At 41.4% G+C, this 23,649-nt stretch overlaps 1 protein-coding gene across 1 annotated transcript in view; it reads left to right on the top strand.

Moving 5' to 3' along the window:
* Positions 1–23,649, top strand: part of adarb2 (adenosine deaminase RNA specific B2 (inactive)) — a 167,945-nt gene that overhangs the window by 107,467 nt on the left and 36,829 nt on the right. Inside the window, exons 2-3 of the mRNA XM_053342049.1 lie at positions 3,038–3,124; positions 4,335–5,287. Coding sequence (XP_053198024.1) covers positions 3,038–3,124; positions 4,335–5,287 — 1,040 coding nt within the window. The remainder of the gene's footprint in view (positions 1–3,037; positions 3,125–4,334; positions 5,288–23,649) is intronic.

The following is a 23,649-nucleotide window of genomic DNA, read 5'->3' as shown; positions in this document are numbered from 1 at the left end:
GACACCTAAAATGACCAAATGTTATTGCTGTCATTTAGGTATAATGATGTGCAAAATTGCCTTGAACAGCTTTTTTTTGTAATAGAACACACCACTAGTATTGTGTTCAGCATCACTGTGCAAGCTCTCTGCTGTGTATTTTAATTTACAAGGTTGAAAATATGCTGTACCTCTCAGCGAAAATCAATCACCGTACATATTGTAAAGCGCTAACAGAAACGGCCCCTGATGTTATACACAGCTCATTCATAAATACACTGCTGCTGATTCATAAATCAGACCGACGTGTGCGTGGGCCTGCGCTTCGTAAACCTATCAAAAAGCGATCAGAGGTGGCATTTGGAGGATGACCTCTAAACTGCTCTGCTTGCCACTGCGCAGTTGATTCAGAGTCAGAGTTATTGAAAACATGATGATATTTTCTGCTCAATAGCTACTTCCTGAGACATTTGAAATGAACTGTGGTCCATTGAAAGGGAGAAGAATTGTTTTTGAGGGTTGCTTTGAAATTAAACAGACCTGAAGAGCTCTACACATAAAAGCTCTATTCTGGCTGTGAACTAACTTAAAAATCCTTTGACTGCAGAATAAAAGGGTCTATTAAGGCTTTCATGCAGCCCGGTGTTGTGTGCACAATCAGCAAGCACTGAGGATAGTGCATAGATGTGATTCACGTTTATATTTTACCATACTTTTTAGGGATGGTAATGACAGTCTATCCGTCCATCTATCCACCACAATAGTCCAGACTGAAATATCTCAATATTCTTAGATAATGGATGGGTTGCCAGTGGATTTTATTCAAACATTCATCGTTCCCACCCAGAGGATGACTCCCTCTGACCTTGATGATCGTCTGACTTTTCCATTGGCACCACCATGAGGTTGACATTAGTGGTTTTTAAGTAAAATGTCTAAACAACTATTGGATGGATTGCCATGGAATTTGATATAGACATTCATGACCCCCTTAGGTTGAATTGTAATAACTCGCTTAACATTTCATCTAGTGCCTCCAGAATATGTCCAATACTTTGGTTTCTGATCAAACATCTGCAAAACGAATGACGTTCACACCCTCAACTGCACTCTATATGTAACTGTTACTGTGTTAGCATTATATTGTGACATTAACTTTTAGCTGAAAGCCCAGCTGTGTCTAAGTGCCAACTTACAGAACTGCTAGTCTGGTTACTTCCTGTTGGTCTTTGCAGAGAATACATTACTGTACATCAGCACTGTTTATGCAGTTTAGCTTACCTGCAGGTTCAAAGTCCAATTGGTAGCATTACAGCCAATTATACTCTACATCATAGTCAAAATGATGAACCATTTGGCAGCTATATATATAAACCATAAGTCTGCTCCCCTTTGTGTTGTAAGTGAAAGATAAAATGGATCTTACTTAGATGAGTACGACTCATGTTGTTTTCTTAGATCTACATTCACATGAGACATCCGCAAAGGAAATCAATTAAATATCAACCCGCTCGCTTCTAAACCTGTAGATGTAGAGTGTTAACAGCAGCTTTCTCTCTAAGGAGACTAAATTTGCTTACGCCGTAGCGGCCTCTGGTTTTGAAAGCTTGTGACATATTGCACACACCGTATGCATCTGTTAACGCTGATCCTGGTATCTCATTGCCCACTGGGCCCTTTGACTTGGCAGAAGCTGTTGAGTGGGTGGTGTAGACCCTCGGCAAAACAGGATTATCAAATATACATTACAGGCTTTTCAGGGCCCCAGTGTGAAAGCTTAGGCTCTTGCGTGTTAATTGCTGGCCTCGCTGTGCTCCGCAATTTCATGCTTGATGTGAACATTTGTCTTTCACGCTACAAAGGATCTGGATACATTATGTGTACAAATGCAAGAATGAGCTAAGATATGCTGTACCAGCCAACAGACCCTTTTAACACCCCTAATTTTGACACTTTGGTAAACACATCAGACAGCCTTGTTTTTTACTGTAAACGGGGCTTCGGGGGCCTTAAAAACAATATAGACTGATTTGAAAATGGTCTGGATAATGACCCTGTTGGCCGAGGGAGTCATTTAGGGCCAAATTGCTGCTTGTGTTGGGCTTCAGTCCGTAATTAGGTCAGAATGCAAATGCTCGTATTGTGATGTTGGCCCACGAGGACTAACTCAGCTCCAGCCTCAGTGTTTAGAGTGTATCCATGTGTGTCAGAGTGACTCATTGAGCCCCTCTAGTGCTGTTGAGCTGTGAGTAGAGAGAGAGCACTGGGGGCCGAGCTCATTCACAACCTTGCGCTCTTATCAAAACATGTTTATTGCACTGTAATGTGGCACCCTGTTTATGCAGCATTTAGCTCTATGAAATTGCCGCTGCTGCAGGCCTGAGTGCTGCTTCAGGACCCTGGAGGAGAGAGGCAGGGAGCTCTGAGGCTGTCTTGACCTCAGGCTCACCCTCTAACCTTTCTAACATGAAGTTATCCTACCTCAATTTCTTCCTTCCTGCTTTTTCCTACTTTATTAACACCCCACTACTTCTGTCTACCCTCACTTCCTCTCCCTCTCTTGCTGCCTCTCCCTTACCTTTCACTTTTATTGATCATTAGCTGATGTTAGGAACAGACAGGGGGTGTAATTAAAGAGCCAGACTGGGCTGTCAATTCTGCTCAGCGCTGCATGGAGAGCACCAGACCAAGCGATAGCCCTAATAGGGCTTCATACTGTAAACAACACGCACACCTGGACAGCAACAGGCCCCGGGGAGAAACAGGAGAGAGCCGCCACTGTCTGCCAGTTAACTCTGATAAGAGAGGAAGTTTATCACCAAAGATGTTGTGTGCATGTGTGTGTGTAAAGGTTTGTGTTTGCTTCCTGGTGTGGGCGTGTATGTGTTGTGTCGACAGAGACAGAGAAACAGATTTGTTTGCATACTCCTGCTCACTTATGCTTGGTCTCTGTCCCCACGTTGGTGATGCTGATCCAGGGTTTTAATCGATAAAACTATCAAAACATCTCCAGCGCTGCCCTCTTGTTGACTCTGCATGTCTCTTGTCTCTCCTCCAGAGAAAGTCAGTATGCTGTCAGCATTGATCGCTCCCTTCAAGTACATAAGCCCTGGGACCAGCAGCACAGAGGACGAGGACAGTTTGAGTAAGCTGCTGCCTCTTTTCTTTCTCTCTTTCAGCATGCTGCACTAACTCCCTCAGTGGCCAGCCTAATATGGAAATGATCTCTCCGTCACCCATTTAATTATTTGGGGTATTGGGTAAATGGGGTATTTGATTACTCACGGGTGTCAGCTTGTCTGATAATCGTGACAAATCTGTATTATCTCATAAAAGTGGGTTATTAAATATTAAAATTGAATGTTCATTATAAATAAGTCATTAGATAGGTGCATGTGTGCCTGTATATGCCATCATCTAGGACTCCAATCAGCCCAGCAGTGAATGTCAGCACTTGATCCCAGCCTCCCGACTCACCATTAACATTCTTGTGGCAAGATCTGAGCACCCTATTTTTGTTCATTTCCCATCAGAAATGCAATATGCCACCACTTCCCCGTAACTAGGTTTGAAGAGCGTATCACAGCTGTTCAGACTCAGCTCTCACGGAGGATAGAAGTGTGAAATAAAGCGGGCTACAGACATTTCTCTCATCCTTTCTCGCAGTGTCTGCTACTTGTGCAATCCCCCCACCCCCATTACAAATAGGATTGATGCTTTGCATTGGCCACAGGGACCGATGTTTCCCACTTACGACATGGATTTGGAACCAATTTGGAGGCAGATTACAGAATGATTTGGCAGATAATGTCCCCATTTTTAGGGGATTTGTATTTGTATTTTAAAACACTTAAATACGATCGAGCCCTGTGGTATGAAGTGGGCTTGGCTCAGGGAGATGATTGTAGATTTGTTCATTACCATTTCATTGTGTATCAAGTGCCTGAATCTGCCTGGAGAGATTTTCCTTGATTCATTTTGTTCAACCAGGATGAAGTGAGTTTCACACAGTTATAACTATGGCTGTAGTCAACCAAAGAAAATCTTGGTCGACTGAAATCGTACCGATGCTTCAACCAATCGATTGGTAGTTTAGTTTAGTTTATTTGGATAATAAGTTAACCTCCAAACTAATGCTAATTACGATAACTACAGTAGTGACTAGTTGGCACCTAGGGTGAGTCCGGCTGTAACACCAGTGATTGTCCGATCAATGAGAGTTTGGTCAGACAAGAGCATATCAACCAACCAATCACAATCAACCAGACTACAGCCATAGCAACAACTGTTTTTTATCCCACTCTTGTGTTCAGAAGAGGTTTTATCACTTTGAATGACGTTGTTTTTCATTCCAGGTACCAGCAGTGCAGAGGTGAAGGAAAACCGCAATTTTGGTAACTTAGAGGACCGCTCCATAGGATCTGCAGAGTGCCAATCACTTTTCTGCTCCGACTCTACAAGAAGCGGGAGCTCTGGTCTAAAGAGGAAACGCCCACTGGAGGAAGACAATAACGGGCACTTGTGCCAACTCCGTCTCATTTATAAGAAACTGTCCTGGTCTGAAGCACCAAAGAATGCTTTGGTGCAGCTGAATGAGCTCCGGCCAGGTCTGCAGTACCGCATGGTTTCTCAGACAGGCCCGGTCCACGCTCCTGTCTTCTCCATCGCTGTGGAGGTCAATGGCCTGACTTTCGAGGGCACGGGCCCCACAAAAAAGAAAGCTAAGATGAGGGCAGCAGAGCTGGCCCTCAAGTCCTTCATTCAGTTCCCCAACGCTCCTCAGGCCCACCTAGCCATGGGAAACATCTCTAACCCCTCGGCCGACTTCACATCGGACCAGGCTGACTTCCCTGACACGCTCTTCAAGGAATTTGAATCTTCGCCATGCTCTGATGGCCTGTCACTCTGCAACTCAGCAGCAGAGAGCGAGCTACTATCGAGTGAGCTACTGAGACATGGACGGTTGCTTCGCCATACCTTGGACCTCATGGTGCAGGCTCAGCAAAGGCTGGGTGGGATTGTTCCAGAGCCCGAGTCCCCCAAGAGCCCCGTGGCGATGCTCAATGAGCTCCGGCCAGGCCTGCGCTATGCCTGTCTTTCCGAGCAAGCTGAGGGTCGGCGGCTGCGTAGCTTTGTGATGGCAGTGCGGGTGGACGGGCGGATATTCGAGGGCTGCGGTCGCAGCAAGAAGCTGGCAAAGACACAAGCGGCCCAGTGTGCTCTTCAGGCCCTCTTCAACATCAGGACAGCCCCTGAGGGGAGGACAGGTCTCAAAGCCAGCAGGAAGAGTTGTCCTCATTTACCCCAGGTGAGTACAGACACATCCCAGCGCCTGTCTTCAGCTAAGCTTCTTTGGCAGCCACTCCACTACCGACAGGGGCCTGTAATGACCAAAACAGCAGGCGTGCAGCGAAAAGCCAAACATCTTCCAACAAGTAATTAAGGGGGAAATGAGATAGGAGTTAAAAGAGTGGGGATGGGAGGAAAAATGGTGGCAAAACTGATAAAGCTATGTGTGAGCAAGCTGGCATTTACTTTATGTCAAAAAATAGGGCATGCAATGAAAATACATATCACAAAACTGGCGACATGTGTTTGTGGGTGTATTTGTGTGTGTGCTCTGCAAAGCCTGCGCCTTGGATAAACAATATCTGTTTTTTGTTTTATTTAAATAGAAAAAGCATGTAAATGAAGCTAATTATTGTCCTTGTGCCTGTGACACAAGAGAAATCTGCATCACAACCCAAATGGGTTTTTTTCAGAGTCTTATGTGTATGTAGAGCTGTAATTGGGAGAGTTTCGTAATTTTGCAGAATCTCTTGTTTCCTCATGTGTGGCATCACAGTGACTACAAACATTAATTCAATCTGTTGCCCAAAGGAGATAGAAAAGCAAAGAGCAAATCGACAAACAAACCACCGAGCCCAATCCCATGCTCATTTACCCAAATATGTAAATAGCAATCATAGCGAGGAAACTAGTTTTTGAGAAACTTGAGGAAATTGGAGAGCCTAAAGACACAGTGGCTGGATTGGCTGGCACTTGTTGACAGCCATTTAAAAATTCATTTCAGCTGCAGAATTTCATCTCAAATAAAACTGCCCTGAGTAGATAGTCACACTGATTTATTTTGTTGTTTACTATTGTTTGCATAGAGAGAAACCTCATACTCAAGTAATCCAGGTCACTGGTATAGTGTCAACTAAAAGTTAAACTATACATTTCCTCTACTGCACAAAAGCATGTGTAAAGCACCAAAATTAAGTTGTACAGGTCCAAAGTGTCCTTTCCCTCCATGAACCTGTTGACACACGCTACCATATTTGTGCTTCTGCACGTCTTGTAGGATATGTGTCATATTAACATTCTTTTCCATCCTTGAAGAAATAAACTGGCGAGTGTCCTTCCCCAGAGCATGACATCAACCCAACAAACCTGCACGTTTGCCTGGGAGAAACTTTTTCTTTTTCTCCCCGCTGCCACGGTGTCTAAAAGGATTTTAAGAGGATTTGCCGCACCCGTTTAGTTCCAGAAAGCACTCGCTTGTGGAATTTCTTGAAAGTCAGCCGTGCTGTCTGCCAGACTCAAGAGGCATTTTATTTTCAGTGATAAAGGACAAAAGCACAACAATATACATGCATACATGCGCGAATAAACATGTGACCAGGCATGTGAGCATGATGTGTTACATGTTTGCACTTTTGCGTAATGTTAAGGCAAAGCCCTCAAGCTCACATACACTCTCTCTATTTTTACATGCAAGTCAGTGTTCATGCCAAGCTCTGATTGCAGGGCCAGTGTTTGACTACTGTACACGACAGATGTGACATGCAATGTGTGGGTGGATGCCAGCTATAGCCTGAGGGTAATGGAAGCGTTATGTGTGCCATCTCCGTTCTTTCCTCAGATTTTCCTCTGGCTTCACCTGTTGCAGGATAAAGCTTATAATACCTTTTGATAAATTATTTTTTGTCAAACATAAGTAATTATATGTATATAAGTTCCAACATTTTGTATATATTTATTTTATGCCTATAATTTCTATTTCCAAATTCGTTCTCTAGTTTGGTTCTCTAAGGCTCTACCTGTGAAGCTAACATCATGTTCTGCTGCTTGCCCGTGTTGCCTCAAGATTTGATCAGAAACCTTATGAATGACTCTTACAAACTAACCAACTTGGTTTGCTAAATGTAGTTAAACAGCTCATTAACAATAAATATTGGCATTATTAAAATAAATTAATCACTTAATTATTTTGGTACCAGTGTGTGAGATTAAGTGACATCTAGCAGTGAGTTTGCAGATTGCAGCCAACTGAATACTTCTCCCCTCACCCTCCTATGTGTAGGAGAACATATGATGGCCATGAGACTCCTAGCCCTCTCTACAGCCAGTGTTTGGTTTGTTCTTTCTGGGCTACTGTAGAAACTATGCAGTGCAACATGGTGGGTTCAATGGAAGAGGACCTGCTTAGGTCATTCTAATAAAAACACCACTATTCTTATGTTCAGGGGTTTATACACTGATTAAAACATATACGAATATTATATTCCATTTCTGCTAAGTCTGTTGCATTAGATATGTTTAAACCTTACACACTGGTCATTTAACTTAATTTCATTTCAAAGTGACTGGGACATTCAAATCAATTACAGCAAATATGTGGCCAAAATTTCAACAACCAGTAAGAATTTGCGATGAATTCAGATTTTTAGCTCACTAGTTGCTAAACCATTTCATGATTTAATGCTAGTTCTGCCATTTGCCCGGGTTTCTTGCCCTTTAGCAATGTCATCCCTTTCCAATTTCAACAATAAACTTGATGGCAACAGTGTTATTGGTGATAGGGATGACAACCAAAGCTGCAGACTCTGAACTGTGTCCTTAAAAACTGCACAGCGGTAGTCTGAGTTGAGAAAAGATCCACCAAAAAGTCATTTGCCAGATTTAACCAGATTTAGTTTCCTTTGAATAATTGAGGCATGACAAAGTATGATTACTAAGGATTATACGAGAAAAAAATTTGAGAAAATCCTGCATGCCTTTAGGTATTTAATCTCGAAAAACACTATCTCTTATATCATTGCTGTTTTGGAGATAAACTTGCAAGCCCAAAAAAGGTCCTGAGGCAATTTAGCTGCTGTAAGAGCCCATGTGTATACACTCTATTTACACTGTATAAATCCTACTGGCAGAAAAAGCCATGGGTCATCTTAATCATACTCTACTGTTTAATGACAGAGAACTTTCACACTCAACCCTTGATTGATTGGTTTGCTTTAAATAAAGACCAGCTAATGTCTAACAGGGTCATGGAGGAAGCACAGGGTTAGGATAACAATGCCACCTCCCTCTTATGAAGCAAATTAAGGAACGCAGAGGATAAGAGAGGAACTCACCAGCTGAATGCAATGATGGGGACAATGAAAGTAGTGAAAGACAGGACAGAATTAAGAGTCACCTTTTCAGGATATTACATTAACTCACCAGAGTGGAACTTAAGGATGAGGAACTGTATTAGTCCTTCAAACTTGAGCTGAGCTGAACTGGAAGGCTTGTAGCTCCAGAAAGAACCCCCATGAAAAATTTAAACTCGCCAGAACTGCACGGTGCTGTATTCTTCTCAGACCTTCCCTGCTTCACATCCATACTAAAAGATAATACAGCAAGATTGACAAGGCAGGCATACTAGGGCTCATCCACACATGCAATAGTCTCTCTCTCCCACAGTAATATAATCTGTACTTTCATCCATCCCTCCTACACTCATGTATATGGGAATTGACTTTAACAATCGAACCAGAAATGAGGCAATGGACCGCAGTCTGCTTGACATTAAAGAGCTATCTACCTTCCAGCAAGGACTTTATCTTGTATTCCTTTATTTAACCTTTATTTATCCAGGGAAATCAAATGAGAATGTATTCTGGAGATATACCTTCCATTACATTCACTTATTCCTCTTATTCATGGCTAAGACATAGCCAGTACAACCACAGTCTTCAACTTTTTGACCTCAAAGGGAGTTGCTGCCTTGCTCAACAGCACATAGATCTGGAAATAGAAATATTTTAGCCGGTTTGAACATTCAAGGCAGCAACCTTTTGGTCAAAAAGCCTTTTTGAAACATAACTTTAGTCTTTATAATTAATCAGTCAGTAGCTGCTCTAATCCAACCCGCAGCACTCCAGTTTCCGGAAAACGTATTTGCCCTATTAACGCCTGCACAGTGAAGTGAGAAAGTGCCAGAGTAATCCTGACACCCATTTTACCAAGTGGAATGATTACTCCACTGTTCAGGCCTTGATTGGCCACTTAATCTCCCCTCGCCGTCACAACGCACTGCGGTGTTGCCAAGTCAACTGAAGCCGGAGACTTGCGTGCAGCGGTTGGGAAGGTAGAGGAGTCAGCAGGTCCACGTGGAAGGACAGCACGGAGGTCAGTGGTCAGGACGCTGCACTCTGCCACCTTGGATTAAGGTTTATTTGAATAGGGAAATGTGCTCGACGGCAGAGCAGAATGAAAATGAAGGAGGTTGAGGAGAGAAAGAATGAAAAGACTGCAAGTGAAAAAGCAGACGTACAGTATAGAATATTTAAATTTGTCATATCAATTTAGATCTGACGCAACTGTATATTGTCCTTTAGTTTATTACAGTTGAAGATGATTTGATTTAGTTATCTCTAAACATGAACCATCCCAGACAGAAGGATACAGACTGGTCAAGTGGAGTAATTTCTCTGCCTCCACCACGGCAAATTGAATATGATTTCAGACACGTGAAGGTGACCCCTGTCAGCGGCTGAGCCTTTCGCAGATTGTTTTCTTTGTCTAATCTCTCCCACTTCTAATCTGTCTCAATATAAACAGCTGTGACAGGCCGATCATTAATTAATATTGCCACAACAAATTAGCGACAGCGATCGCCCAGCCAGGCACCCTGTCTAAGATAGAAATCCACCAACTCTGTAGAGAGAGAGAGAGATAGAGAGAAGGTGTGAACAACACATTAGAGAGGAGTTGATTAACAGCTTTGGAGACCTTGCAGATAGTGTTACAGCTTCAGCATGTGGACAGTGACGGCGACAGATACACACAAAGTGACAGCAACTGAAGCAGACTGTACTCACAGGATCAACTGTGATTAACAGCTTAAGTGGTGCAGTGCAAATTGCCTGATGAAACATCTGCATTCATCATTTTCTGTAGATTAAATCACAGGAAATGACTCTTACTGATGTTTCTTCAGGCAGGTTTGAACACATGGAGAAAAATTCACAGTGCATCAGCAAGTGACGTTAAGTTTCCAAAAGTATGTTTTTTCACAAGGTTATCTTAAATGTAATTAATTGCTACCCAGTACCTAGGTTCAGTTAATGAATCTAAGAAAATATACTGTTTCCAGATTAATGTTTTTGATAGTTAAATGATAGTTCCGGGTTATTACAACTTAACTTTGGCGTAATTTTTCATCATTAATAATAACATTTACTTCCCATAGTAGTCACTAGTCATTGAGATCCATAATGAAAAACAATCAGATCCTCAGTCAGACCCACCATTTCAAACACTGGCAGATGATCCAGTTAATACTGAAAGTGTCAGTTGTAAACATCCATCTGTGACATCTTGGTTCAGCTTTGATTTACTGTATTTACCTTAGTTGCACTCAGACAGTGTTCCTGTGCAATGAGAAATGATAATCAAACGATCAGGTGCACTCAGCTTCAGTTTAAGCTCCAAATGAAGTGGTTGAAATAATTTGGTTAAACTGTTGGCCTGTTTACCATCTGTGTGCCTGCTTGTGTTTCATGTACTGTCAAACTTTGTTGTAGCAATGAAGTGAAACAATTAGGCGATGAATCAATTAATTGCACTCAATTAATACTTGATTTGTCATTTTTCAAGAAAAAGTCCTAGTCAGTCTCTAGCTGAAGCCTCCTTAATGTAATATTTTGCTTATTTTCTCTGTTTTATATCATTATAAATTTAATATGTTTGGGGTTTTAAGCAATGGGAAGATGTTACTTAGGACTTTAGGAAGTATTATGAATATTTTTCTCTATTGTCTTACTTTTGGAATCTAGGGACTGATCAAGAAACTAATTTGAAGATTGTCAAGTTATTAAAAATAAATACATAAAGTAATAGTAACTGATGGACCTAAGTTGTAATAAATCAGACATATTTTAAAAACCACTAGTAGGACCTGCTATTTATCAAAACTACTTCTGATCTCTTACCTGTGTAATTGAGAGCAAAAAAAGGAATTTCTCCTCATTGCAACATGTCACTTATTTTACAAAAAATGAATGTGTGCGAGGAGCCACTGTTTGCCTCTGGACTGTCAGGCTGCCCTTTTAACAGCCACTTAGCTCATCATTTGCCGTTAAAGAAAAAAAAGCAGCATGGAAGAGTGAAGATTTGTGTGTGAAATTACTGAACAATAATGTTTCCTCATCTGAATGTGAGCACCCTGTACATAGAAAGGTTAGAATCATCCTCAACTGTCTAATATGTATGCAAAATATGACCTATGAAGATGCAGGCTGTTGAATCTAATGTACCGCGTCAGCATGCGGCTTTCAGGGGAAAATCCCTTAGCGGGTAGGGACTGAAATGGGGTTGGTCGGGTCAAGTCACCTCAAATATACAGTAAAACGCCCCTGTAATCTATTACTAAAGAAGTGTGGCACTCCTCTCTGCACCTCTGCTCGGCCTACACTATGCTGAGTCGCTTCTACTAAGTCTACATTGTTTGTGACAATCCTCCATTCCTCCTTCTCCTTCTTCCTCCCTCCTCTTTTCCCCCTCCAAAGCCCCTAGCTGTGTGCCAGAGCATGGCTATAATCATTTCTGAAGAACCCCCCCTTCCCCACACACACTTCATTAAAAGCATAATCAAGTTCATTAGAATTTCATAGGCATTCAGGTACCAAATGGCTTCCGATAAATCACGACTATTGGTCCTGTGTGGCTGGCATGTGTAGGTTTATCTCTGGCTCTCAGGCAGGGGAAAGGAGAAGAGGAGGGAGGAGAGGTCTGGATGTCTGGCCTTTAAATGACCTTCCAGCCTGGAGCGATGGACCGCTCTGTCATACGCGCCCAACAGAGATGTGCACACACCCAAAAGTCAGCACACGTCACAGCTGGGAAATCAGATTGTACATGAAGGCGTCACGGTGACATACAGTGAGCAGATCGACAGATGTGGCGACGTAGTATTATTTTAGGACTCAACAGCACAAGCAGCAACCTGTGATTTGTAGTTCTATTTGTAGCTATTTTAGATGTATTATCCTTTATATACTCTTACTATATACTGTCAAAATAGTGATTATACCATAAAACTTACATTTAAGACAGTAAAAAGAAGAAAATATAAACACAAATGAGATTAAACATAATTTGCTGAACTTGTCAGAAATATACCAAATCCTGTGTTAGGATTCTATTCAGGGATACTGATCAATACTACAATAAATATGCAATCAAACAGCATGATAGTGATCTAATTAGCATTATCTGACAGTACCTGATTTCACATCTTGGTTGGCCTGCTTGGTAATGTGGTTTTAAGGACTGAATGTCTCTGAAGATTTGCAAAAACTGTACTTTTTAATATTAATTTTGCATGTTGCATCAACTCACACAGCATGTTTTAATCGTCCGGTCTGCACGGTCAGAACATATGATTTATTTACTCTGACTGTACTTATGGACATGTACATGATGCGGTTGCTTCCTGTGAACCCACACAAAACTCCTCCGTTTTTGTCCCTTGACAATTCAAAGTTTGATTCAAACAAGAAGCAGTGTTCTCAAAAAAAGAGAAAGAAAAAAAGGAAAGGGGCCAAGCAGCAATTCAACTTTGAATTGAAAGCAGAAATTTAAAAAAAAGAATATGAAGCTGCAGAGGTCTTTGCAGATGTGGATAATATGATCTGTCTGTTCTGCAAGGAAGCTCCATTTTATTTCTATCACAGCTTAGTCTCTGTCAACACTTTTTGGCGACAACATGTAAAATATTCAAGTAATATTAAAACAAGCACACAAGAGTTTATAATGGAAGTCCTGACAACAGCCGTGTGGGAAATCAGCCTTAAACTTCGGACAGGCCATTGAACCCATCTGGTCATCCGATAGCAAGAACGTTTCATCAGCTGATCTACTAGATTTTTTGTCTCCATTCTCAAATTAGTCAACCAATTTGGGTTTAATATCAGGCTTGATGCATACAGTATCTGCCTAGCCCTAGCATTAGCCAGCATAGTTGAAAGAGCATGTGTCTGATGCCTTGACTGGAAAAACCAGTGACGTCAGTGAGAGGAGCAGTTTCTGTCTTTTTTAAGCCTTCCTGTTTAAGTTCTATTTATTCATGAAAGTGGCTTATTAGTGTTATCTTCAGCGCCTTTGGCTTTTCAAAGGCAGTGATTTCTGAAGAGTCAGTGTCTTCTCTATAGTGTCTGTTTGCTCTGTAGGAACTGCTGTGGCAAAAAGAAGTACTATATCCAACAGTGGAGGAATTTGATAGAAGAATTGAGCTATAATTTATTTACAAAGATCTTACAATTAGATCATATTTGCAGTTACACATATTTATTAATATCCTCCCTTCGGATTATAAAGTTTGTCTAATTGTCACAATCACTCCACAAAGTTGGTGTCAGTCTCTCCAAGATTCCTGAATGTATTTATTCAGACGTCTGAGAGTTGCTGATTGTTGATTTGGGTTTTCATGAAATAATAATCAGCCATGAGACCGCGTCATGTCCTCAAAAACAAAATGTCCAAACCATGTGTCCTGCTGTACCACGTCAACACGCGGAAACAAACACACATCCCCTGACAGTGATTGTCCCTCTCCTCCCACTCACACGCCTGACTGATCGCTTTGGACCCGCTGGACCTCCCAAACCTCTATAGATGTTTCCTCCAGGGGTTTTCTCCAGCTCGCTTCCAGAGCTGAGGCAACATGTCTTGTGTTGTTGATGTGCTCTGCTTCCCTGTGGAATGAAATGAATTATATGAGCAGGGTTGGGGTGTTTTTTTTTTTTTTTTTTTTACGGGTATTATGGTAAAATACTCACCTGTCTCGTAATACCTATATTGAACTAAGTTAGTATTTACATATCCTGCCCTCGATAAAGTGTCGCCTGGAGTAAAATGTAACAATAAAGCAAAGAATCACAGTATGTTAATGTTTTAAAATATATTAAAGGAATTGCTCAACATTTTGGGAAATATTCTTATTTTCTGTCTTGTTGAGAATTAGATGAGAAGATTGAATACTACCCAATCTTTTCACCCAACTCAAAAACTGCTTATTTCCCCCCAAAACACCTTTAACAGTTCCTTGAGAATCATGAAGACTGAACCCTCTAGGATTGTAAATACGCACATCTGTGCATTAGTCTGCTGTTAACTGTCTGCTTCATTATGGATCACCGTCTCCACAATACCAGATACCTGCTGAAACCCACAGAAGTCTCTCACATGAGTATAATATAGGTGAATACTGGGAATAAATGTAACAACAGTCATACATTTTTCTCTCGACTAAATTACCCCAACGATGGGGAAAAAAAAAAAAGCAAAACATCTGTTACCTCTGCCCTGCTCTCTGGGATTGTACCGCACCTCCCTTGGGGGAAGACAAAATGGGAGAGGCTGGAATACGGTGCATGTATTAATGTGTATGTGTGTGGGGAAGGAGGAGGGGTAAAAAACCAAGCTGGCAGGGGGAAGGATGAGAGTCAGGCTGTGGGGGGAGTGAGGGAGGTGAGGATGGATGGAGTGCAGTAAGGGGAAAGAGAGGAAAACCTCAGCGGAACAAAAGACCTTCAGGATTAATTAGGCGTCAGATTGGTTGCAGGGCACAGCGGGGGGAGAGAGAGAGAAAGATAGAGAGGGGGGGCGAGAGTTTAGCATTCTGGGAAGACCTCATGTCCTCAGCCCTCATATTTCAGCCTGCCTGCCCATGAGTATACAACAGCCAGCTAGTTAAGGCCTGCACTGTGCCTGGAACCACTGTCCACTGGGTAATGGATGGAGCACCTTCTCCATCTTCGTGTATTTTTATGTTATCCCACTGGGCAATAAGAGGAAATACAGAGGTCATACATGTAACGCATAATGTTTACATGATGGTTCTCACGCCCCCATGTCGGCACTCTCACATAGTTTGCAAATAGGATTGCAGGGGTAAGCAGGTGAAATATTTCAGCAGCATTTCTCCCTGCCCGAGTTCCCCTTCATGATAGCTGAGCTCTGCCAAGTTAGGAGGTGTATGAATGCACAAAATAAATGCAGCTGAACTCTGACTGAACTCGACTGGATTCTCACTTTCTATGCTCTTATCAGCTGTTTTTTTTTTTTTTTTTGTAACAATTGCAGCTGAATTGCCCATTCAGGTCACAGGCGTCACCTTCTAAATTTAAGAGGTGGGACCCGGAGCTGCCTGTTAATACCGTCTCCGTTGTCATTGTCACAGAAGGATGTTACTGGGGCGACCTTTGACGCTGCTTCTTCCCCTTCCAATACAGGAAGTGCTGAACTCTGCATACAGATGACAGGCGGGGTTTGCCGTGAGTCATAATACCGTAGCCCGACACCCGTCTCCCTGCGAAGCACTTAACAGATCAAATAAGAGCCATCCTGGAGGCCAGAGTAAATCATGCCCTCACAACGTTTGGAGCAATCACTCACGCTATCACAGAGGTGGTTCGTACATGCAGCTTCAAGATATCTCAGCAGGGTGAACTTTAGAACAAAGTCTTCTGGGTAGATGAGCTGATTAACCGTTCGATTGGCGACACAGAGCAGTGATAAAGCTTTGACACATTCTGTTATATGTAAAAAAAAAAAAAAAAAAAAAAAAAATCCACAGCTCACAGCATGAATAGTTATCACATGGTTTAGTCAGAGCCTGAAAGGAAAAGTTTTCTCTCCTGGTGACTTTTAAGCTTTTAGACTAAGAAAAGTTTGACCCAGCTCGCTGCACTTATCCATCACTTTCAGTAAAAAGATGATGAATTACTAATAGTGATGGCAGAGTTATCCTCACGGTTGCATATAACTTTAACCGCCAGTGCAGAATGCACACGCTCAGACTTTTAATGCATTTCTCCAGTTTCTTTAGCACCTGGTTGTACGTCAGCAGGTACATAACAAATCCATTCCGGCTGCCCCGCTTCTTGTCTCTGCATGCCGACTGAATCTCGGGGCCCGTGTTGCACTCTCCTGTGCAGGATGATGAAATAGCACCGTTCCCGCTGATGAAGAAATGGAACGCCACGGTCGCAGACAGACGCACATAGTTTGACAGTTTCACAGAGTTTTTGGGGACTAGAGGCAAAGAAACAGAAGTCAGCTCAGGTCAAAACATGCCAGTGGTGTGTGAGTTTGCAACAGCAGTAACTTAATACAGCTGTGGAGAAGGCTGATTTCAAAGAGAGAGCTTAAAACAGCATCTAGATTACCTGCCGCCTTATTTTCTGTGAAACCTATTTAAGTCCAGCGTGAAAATGGTGGATTCTATGTGGAGAATGTGGAACTATGTAAACTACGTGAAGAGGGGTAAATACAGAATGTTGCTGAAAAAATACGACCATAAATAGTATCAAAACAGGGCTAAATGTCATGAAAATCTTAAAAATGTTGACTTTAAGCTAAATAAATAATTTGCAAACATGTTCGCTCATCTGAAAAATGTATCGTGAAGGTGAAAACAGGGCAGCTTTCTCAGCTCATGAAAAGTTAACATTTTGTGACATATGGATAATGTGGATGTCAGTGTCATCATTATTTATTGAAGTATGTTTTTAAAATACATAAATGTTTGAATATATGCACAATTATTTGTAAATGCTTAATCTATGGCAACATTTTATCTCCCGTTTTTTTTTTTTTTTTCTGATTGCTGAGTGAAATGTCAGCATTGAGCATTACAACATCGCGTGCTGCATCGCCTCATTTCCAAGTCTTCCCATCTCATAGAAGGATGCATGAGTACACACACTTAACCTATACAGTATACACACAGCGCGTTGTCATCCGTAGACACTACGCACTACCCTTTTGTCCCCCTCTTCAGTTTCTCCCACTTGTTTTCTCTTTCTGTCTCCTCTACAACAACCCCCATGATGTCAAGCATCCTCCCCCTCTGCACCGCTTTATAGTAACACATTTACAGCTTTGGCTTGTTTAAATGTGGCAGCTACTTCAGACAAACAGCCAGACACTCCAGAATCCCTCAGTACTGTTATTAAAATCTAATCCAACAGGTGGTTGACAAAGATACATGCACAGTTGCAGAGGTGGAGAGACAATGATCTCTTCTCTCTTAAGGTGAACCATTTATTTATATCTTTGTTTCTTTTTCTGATCACCTCTCTTGCTCTGTCTAGCATAGCAAACAGCATGCATTAAGAGCTTCGGGGAAGGACAAAAAACATGAAAAAGGAAGCTAGTTATATCTCCTGTAAAACGCTTAGAAACTTAACAGGCTTTCATTGTAGAAACCGTCTGACACATCAGACAGCACCGAGCAACCGTGTGTAATTTTCAAAAGGAAGCACCGACTTAAAAGTACAACACGCACACACACACACACACACAGGCACACACACAATAGGTATAGACCTTCAGTGTTCTTTGGATCTTTTTTTCTCTTCTTGGTTCAATATTGACTCTCCTTTCAGTCTATTGTCATGCCTCTCCTGCTCTCTCTGCTGGCCTACTGCAGGAGCTTATGAAGAGAGCGTGTGTGCGTGTGTGCACTTGAAAGGATTGGCGGAAAGGATAGAAAAGGTGACAAAAGAGAGCATGTGCATTTGTTACAGTCTATCTAGCATTCTGCTTACTCCGCAAACGCCACGTGATGGATTTTTTAGTAAATGTTAAAAGAGCAGGGGGCCACAGACTGATTTCTCTGGCACGCTCTAAAGGCTTTCTCACACGCTTATTTGCATTCATTGCATCCGCGGGCTCTGAAGTGCATATTATATTGTGTCGCGCAGCTGTGTGTGCGTGTGTGTGTATGTGTGTGTGCACAGCGGTTGGCGGTGAGAGGGGATCATGCACTGTTTAAGCCTCTTCTGTCATGGGATGTATTTTAGAAGCCACATTCATCAGTGCAGAAAAGAGCAGTGCTATTTTCTCCAAAGGGCAGGTGTAAACTTATAGAGACTGTCTGCAGGATAAACATATCACTGGTGTTTTTTGGGAGGAGGGGGGGCTCACATCTCCAAAATGTCAGAAGCAGTGTTTAGAGTTTGACATCCATGTATTCAATTGGTACAGGGGCATCTGAAAGGTTGCCATAAGCCACCAGAGGTGAACTTTCTCACCCCCCAAAAGAGAAGCATGTCATCTGTTAATCGCAGCTTTAAACATGACAGTCAGTGAAATTTGGAGTTAGGAGATTTCACACACTGACTCATGCATCAAGGTTTGGGATGTAAATGAGATGTAGACGGACACTGATGAGCTGAAGTTTGGGACCGTCTCAAAAGTACATGCACAATAGCCGAAAGAGCTTTTCAGATTTTTGTTAACACCCTCAAACCAATTTTACATTGATATGAGCCTATACTCACAACCCCTGGTATTTAAAAATAATCATGTAGTATATTTTTTTAAAGATTGGATTCAAATGCAAATACTGCTTTCATATTTTATTTATATAGGTATATGGTGAACATAGAGTAAGAGTAGAAAACAGCTAGATTTGTCTAGATACTGTATGATTTGAATGTCTCAATTTTTAAGCATTTCAAGCAAAAAAAAACACAATTTTGTGTACTGAAGTTTGGACTTGATGTGCTTTTGTTTACATCCCACTTACTTCAATGTATGAGTCACACATATTGGCTCAGGATGAAGTACCAGAGCTGGTGCTAAAGTGCATGTGAAAAAAAATGTATGCAAGTAAAAGAAGTCCATGTAAAATAACAAGCACATGCTGCATGGTGTAGAAAATTGTGATGTCCTCATTTGTAGTCGTGGTGACCCAGAATCAGCTAATGCTAGAACATACAGCAATAAGCATTATACTTTATTTTATGTGCCCGGTATCCCCAGAGATGAAATCCACATGGAACCATTCTGCGCCTCACAATATACCATACGTCCAATACAGGAGGTAGTGTGTTATTTATAAATGTATAGTGCATATAGAAATGTGTGTAGCAAAGCAGGAAGTAAGAGTATGGAGGTCAGGTTGGTGCATGAACATGTAGCGAGTCTAGAGTTTGCTTTTCTGCACACGTTTCTGTATTTTTAGGGGCATTTTTATTAACTATAACCATGATCTTTCCTTGAACTTAAACATACCACAGGTTCCATGCAGATAGTGTAGAAAGAAAGAGAGACTTTTAGACAGTTTGAATTGAATGTTAAAAAAATGAATAAATTGAACAAAATGTGGAGTTTTGCAAAATTGTGTAATATCAACGTTCTTTTCTGTGAGAGGGTTGCTTTATGGCAGCCCAAATCTGTTGAAAATAATGACAAATTGTACTTTCAATATGTTTTAGTTTCTTTTATTACTTAGTTATGACAAAATTCGTCAGCAGAATTGACAGTAAATCAAACCACAAAATCTAAAATCCAATTCTTAATTGTATCCAACCCTACCTGCACAAACACAGTCCCACACCAAAGTGCCATTAGCCCAAGAAAAAGTTAGCCACCTGTCCCAACCAACTCCATTATTTTATACCACTCTCCCTCATGTCAGAATTGACATTTCCTCATGATCCCTTGTTGACTTGAATTCAAAAAGAGCACCCAGAGCTATGAATCAAATGTCAGCCGTGGTGCTGTGGTGGAACCGTATCAATATCTGATGATGTATGGTTGGCTGTGGGGCCTTTGGCCGCAACAGCACCCACAGACATGACACAGAGGCTGGTCCACACTTACTCACCAGCAGAGGGAAGGCCGCTGGATAAATGGACGCGCCGCACTGAAAATAAATACAGCTGGATCATCAAATGAACTCAGTTACAAAAGCACAATTTTCTTGAAGCACATAAACACATAGTTTATTAACAATGTACACTGGTTTATTTGTTGACATTATACCATCTCACAGTTTTAATACAAATTATAATACTGCTGGCATAATTTGAGCAGTGCAGGTTGTATTTCTGCATTGGTAGCAGCACATTGTACCCTTGACAGTGCATTATGTAGCAGGCATAGCTTGACAGGGAGAGAGAAAAGCATCTGAAAGAACCAGTGTTTCCCCTCGTCTGGTTCTCTAATCTCTGCGCCGAGAGGAAAGCAGTGCTTGGCAACAGACGTTCACGGGTGCCGTTCAAAGGGTGGCGCCGGGTTTTGAAGTCTCGTTGATTGCCAGGGTCGAGCCCGCCAAAAGAGCTACTGTGGTATCTTCAAGAGCAGCAGAGATGGAGGAGCGGCCGCTGCGTCTGGGCGGAGGCCGACACAGTCACCCACCCTTTGGAGGGAGCCATCGCAGCGCTTCAGAAGAGCCATTTGAATGGCTCGGCCCTTTCAAGACATGAAAGGCGATGCCAGATCTTGCCGTCCTCCCCCAAATGTTTTAAGGTTTTGCTGCAGCCTCCCCACGTGTGGAAATAACAAACACTGTTTTGTTGCTTTTATTAGTTCTGTGGATCTCAAAGTATTTGAGTCTGCTCTGACCGGCATTAATATTACAGATTCCAGACTGAAATTGTCTGTTGGGAGATTGAGAATAGAGTTAGACTGATAAATCTGTGAGTGGACACACCATGCCAATATATGACTTTTATTAAAAACTGTCCCACACCTGTGTTATGATACAGGTCTGTCTCTGACCACAGCTAGTGCATATTATTTTGTTATGATTATTAGTTTATATCAGGTATCTGACTTCAAATAATCCTTTTAGTGTGTGTGGGTGTTGTTGTAGGTGTAGACTAATGTATTCACTTACAGTATAAACCCTGCAGAAAAACCTGCATTTGGGAAATACACTTATTTGTTTTCTTGTGGAGATTTAGATGAGAAGATAAATACCTCTCTCAGATGAAAGTGGTATCAATCATTTCATCTTTGGCAAGAAAGCTAATAAAGGTATTTCCCAAACTGTCAAACTATTGTGGTATATATCTGGTATAACTTAACCAGTAGGATACCAGGGCTCCACTATCAGCGAAGACACTTGTTTTCCACTTTTGTCAAAAGAAGCAAATACAAGAAGAAAACCTTGTATTTGTTCTTTTTGACCTACATTTTTTATGTTGATCAAAATGCTGAAAAACTGAATATATTTGAAGGTTTCGGTCCAAAAGTATCAATATCTGCCATTTGTCTTCACTAATGGACAGTTATAGTTACAGTTATAGATTTTCTTGGTTTTAGATACAATACCATATCAGAAATCCCTCAGTATTCATAAATGTTGTTAGTTAGTTAGTTGCAGCTGAGTGGCTAATAAAGCTACTCACTACTACTGCAAATCTTAAATTATTCCTGATGTGCATGAATTTCATAGTACAGTATGTAATATATGTATATATAAAATTATCCTCTTAATGATAGAGCAAAGAGACCACAACGATTGGTCTCTCTTAGTCTCTCTCTGTTGAATCATGTGCAGATTAATGGGAGTTGTGTGAAAAGCCCTCTGGGGCCTTTGGAGTGGCCTCCCTCCTCCTCCTCCTCCTCCTCCTCCATCCCTCCCTCCCTCCCTCCTCCTCCTCCATCCTCTCTTAGTCAGCTACGTACTGTAGATGATAGACTCTTGTTAAATCCTCATGGCTGACCCTCTCATTTCCTCCTCTGTCTCGCTCCAGCCTCCTTACCTCTCTCCGAGTGCCTGCCAGTCGGTCCCCTGTTTCTCCCTCTCTCCTCCCTTCTTCTCTCCGTCTTTCTCAGGGGTAGGTCATGTTATCTTTTCGCAGGAGTCCCTCTGCTGGCCTTTGGTGCATAATGTATAAAGCCGCTGGTGTGTGTTTTACACTGTGCCTGACATTATTAAGTCGTTTCAGGCATATCGCTGCTTTTATCTCCAGCGTGGAGGTTAATCAGAGGGGATTTATACCGAAACGACTTAGACGCGCTCCAACCGTTGTCACCCTCAACCCTTTTTTGTTTTTTTTTCTTCTCCTCTCGCTCTCTGTCATCTCCCACTGTCTGCCTTGTGCATATTTTAAAGACAAATTCAGGAACAGGATGTTAGTCTGGCCAGTCACTTTAAACTGTCGACTGTCTAGAAAAGCAGAAGTGACATAATCTTTTAAATGACAGTTCTCCAGGAAAGCTCGGCAGGTCTGGGATCACAATGCAGCCCTGTGGAACATTATCCTGAAAATCTCCTGTTAGCGCATGTGGTGGCTTTTATGAACATATCTCAGCAGGGAAAATGCCACATAATTGCATTTCTAATTTCTCAGCGTGGTTAATAACAGTAATTGGTGCTTAATGAAATCCAATCTGAAAAAATTACAGGTATGAAATGCAATGTGAAATATCAGACAAAGCAAAACAGACTTCTTGTTTTCTAGAAAACAGGATAACATCATGCACATATTCACACATGTATACAGTCTTATTTCTAGATGATTTAATTTAGTTTATAACAAAATCTATGTTGGTTTTAATTAAGTAAAATATGCACTTTCAAGTTGTAGCCTTTCAAAAGTATACTTCCATCAGTTAGTTTATGACTTAATGTGAGTTGTTGATGCCCTCCAGATTAGTTATGTGCCTGTTTTTGTTTGCAGTGCCTCGGGTGATCAATATTAGTCAAGCCCAAGTAGAAACAGTCTAGAGAGGTTTTCTGGACAGGATTTCTGATTTAGCTCCTACTGTATATATTGTGTTTGTTTTTTTTGTAGCAACATCACTATAAATCAAAAGATATCTTTAAGTGACACATACTGTATGTGATACCAAAAGAAAACCCAGGAAATTATTTCATTTTCAACTGGATTGCTGTACAGTATGTAGGCTAATTAAGTTAAACATGACTATTATTTCTAAAAAAAAAAAATAGATGAAGGCAGCTAATTACCCATTGAGCCAAAGTAATCGTTAATACCTCATAGATATGTGGTTCTCTACATCTTGACTTAGTAATACCTGTGAATGTCTGGTGCCTGCAGGTTAACATTTGCCCATCTGACTTTTGACTGCTTTTAAAACTTGCAGCATAATCAGTGACAGCTCAGTGGAATGAACACTGTAAATATGCTGTGGTATACCTGGTGAAGGTTATTCGGGGACCTGGCAAACATGGCTTCCGTGTTACAACCACACCAAACATGGCCCCACAGATGGGCCAGGGCCTGATAGTGTCTATGTTGTCATGACTCGCTGTGCTTGTTTGATCAGATGAAGAGAATTTAGATTGATAATGAGTTTTAGAGTCAGTCGTGCTTAACATCTGCGGTTTGTGGTCATGATTCAGTGGCTTCAGTTCATTTTGGCTTCAATGTTGGGGTTTCATTTCCCAAATTAATGTTTGGATTTAGGATTAAGAGCATTAGTGGCTTTGAGCAGATGTAACCAATCAGGGGACACATAAAGTTAGCTGTGAACAAAGTTTGGGTGACACAATTTCACTTTAGTTTTACATTATCTATAAATTACTGAACTATGATCTCAATCTCTACATGTGTCTGGCCTAACCTTTTCTTCAATGTATGTTTGATTCTT

Source organism: Scomber japonicus, chromosome 21 (genome assembly GCF_027409825.1).
Source record: "Scomber japonicus isolate fScoJap1 chromosome 21, fScoJap1.pri, whole genome shotgun sequence".
Lineage (NCBI taxonomy): Eukaryota > Metazoa > Chordata > Actinopteri > Scombriformes > Scombridae > Scomber > Scomber japonicus.
This window is presented reverse-complemented; position numbering and strand designations above follow the sequence as displayed.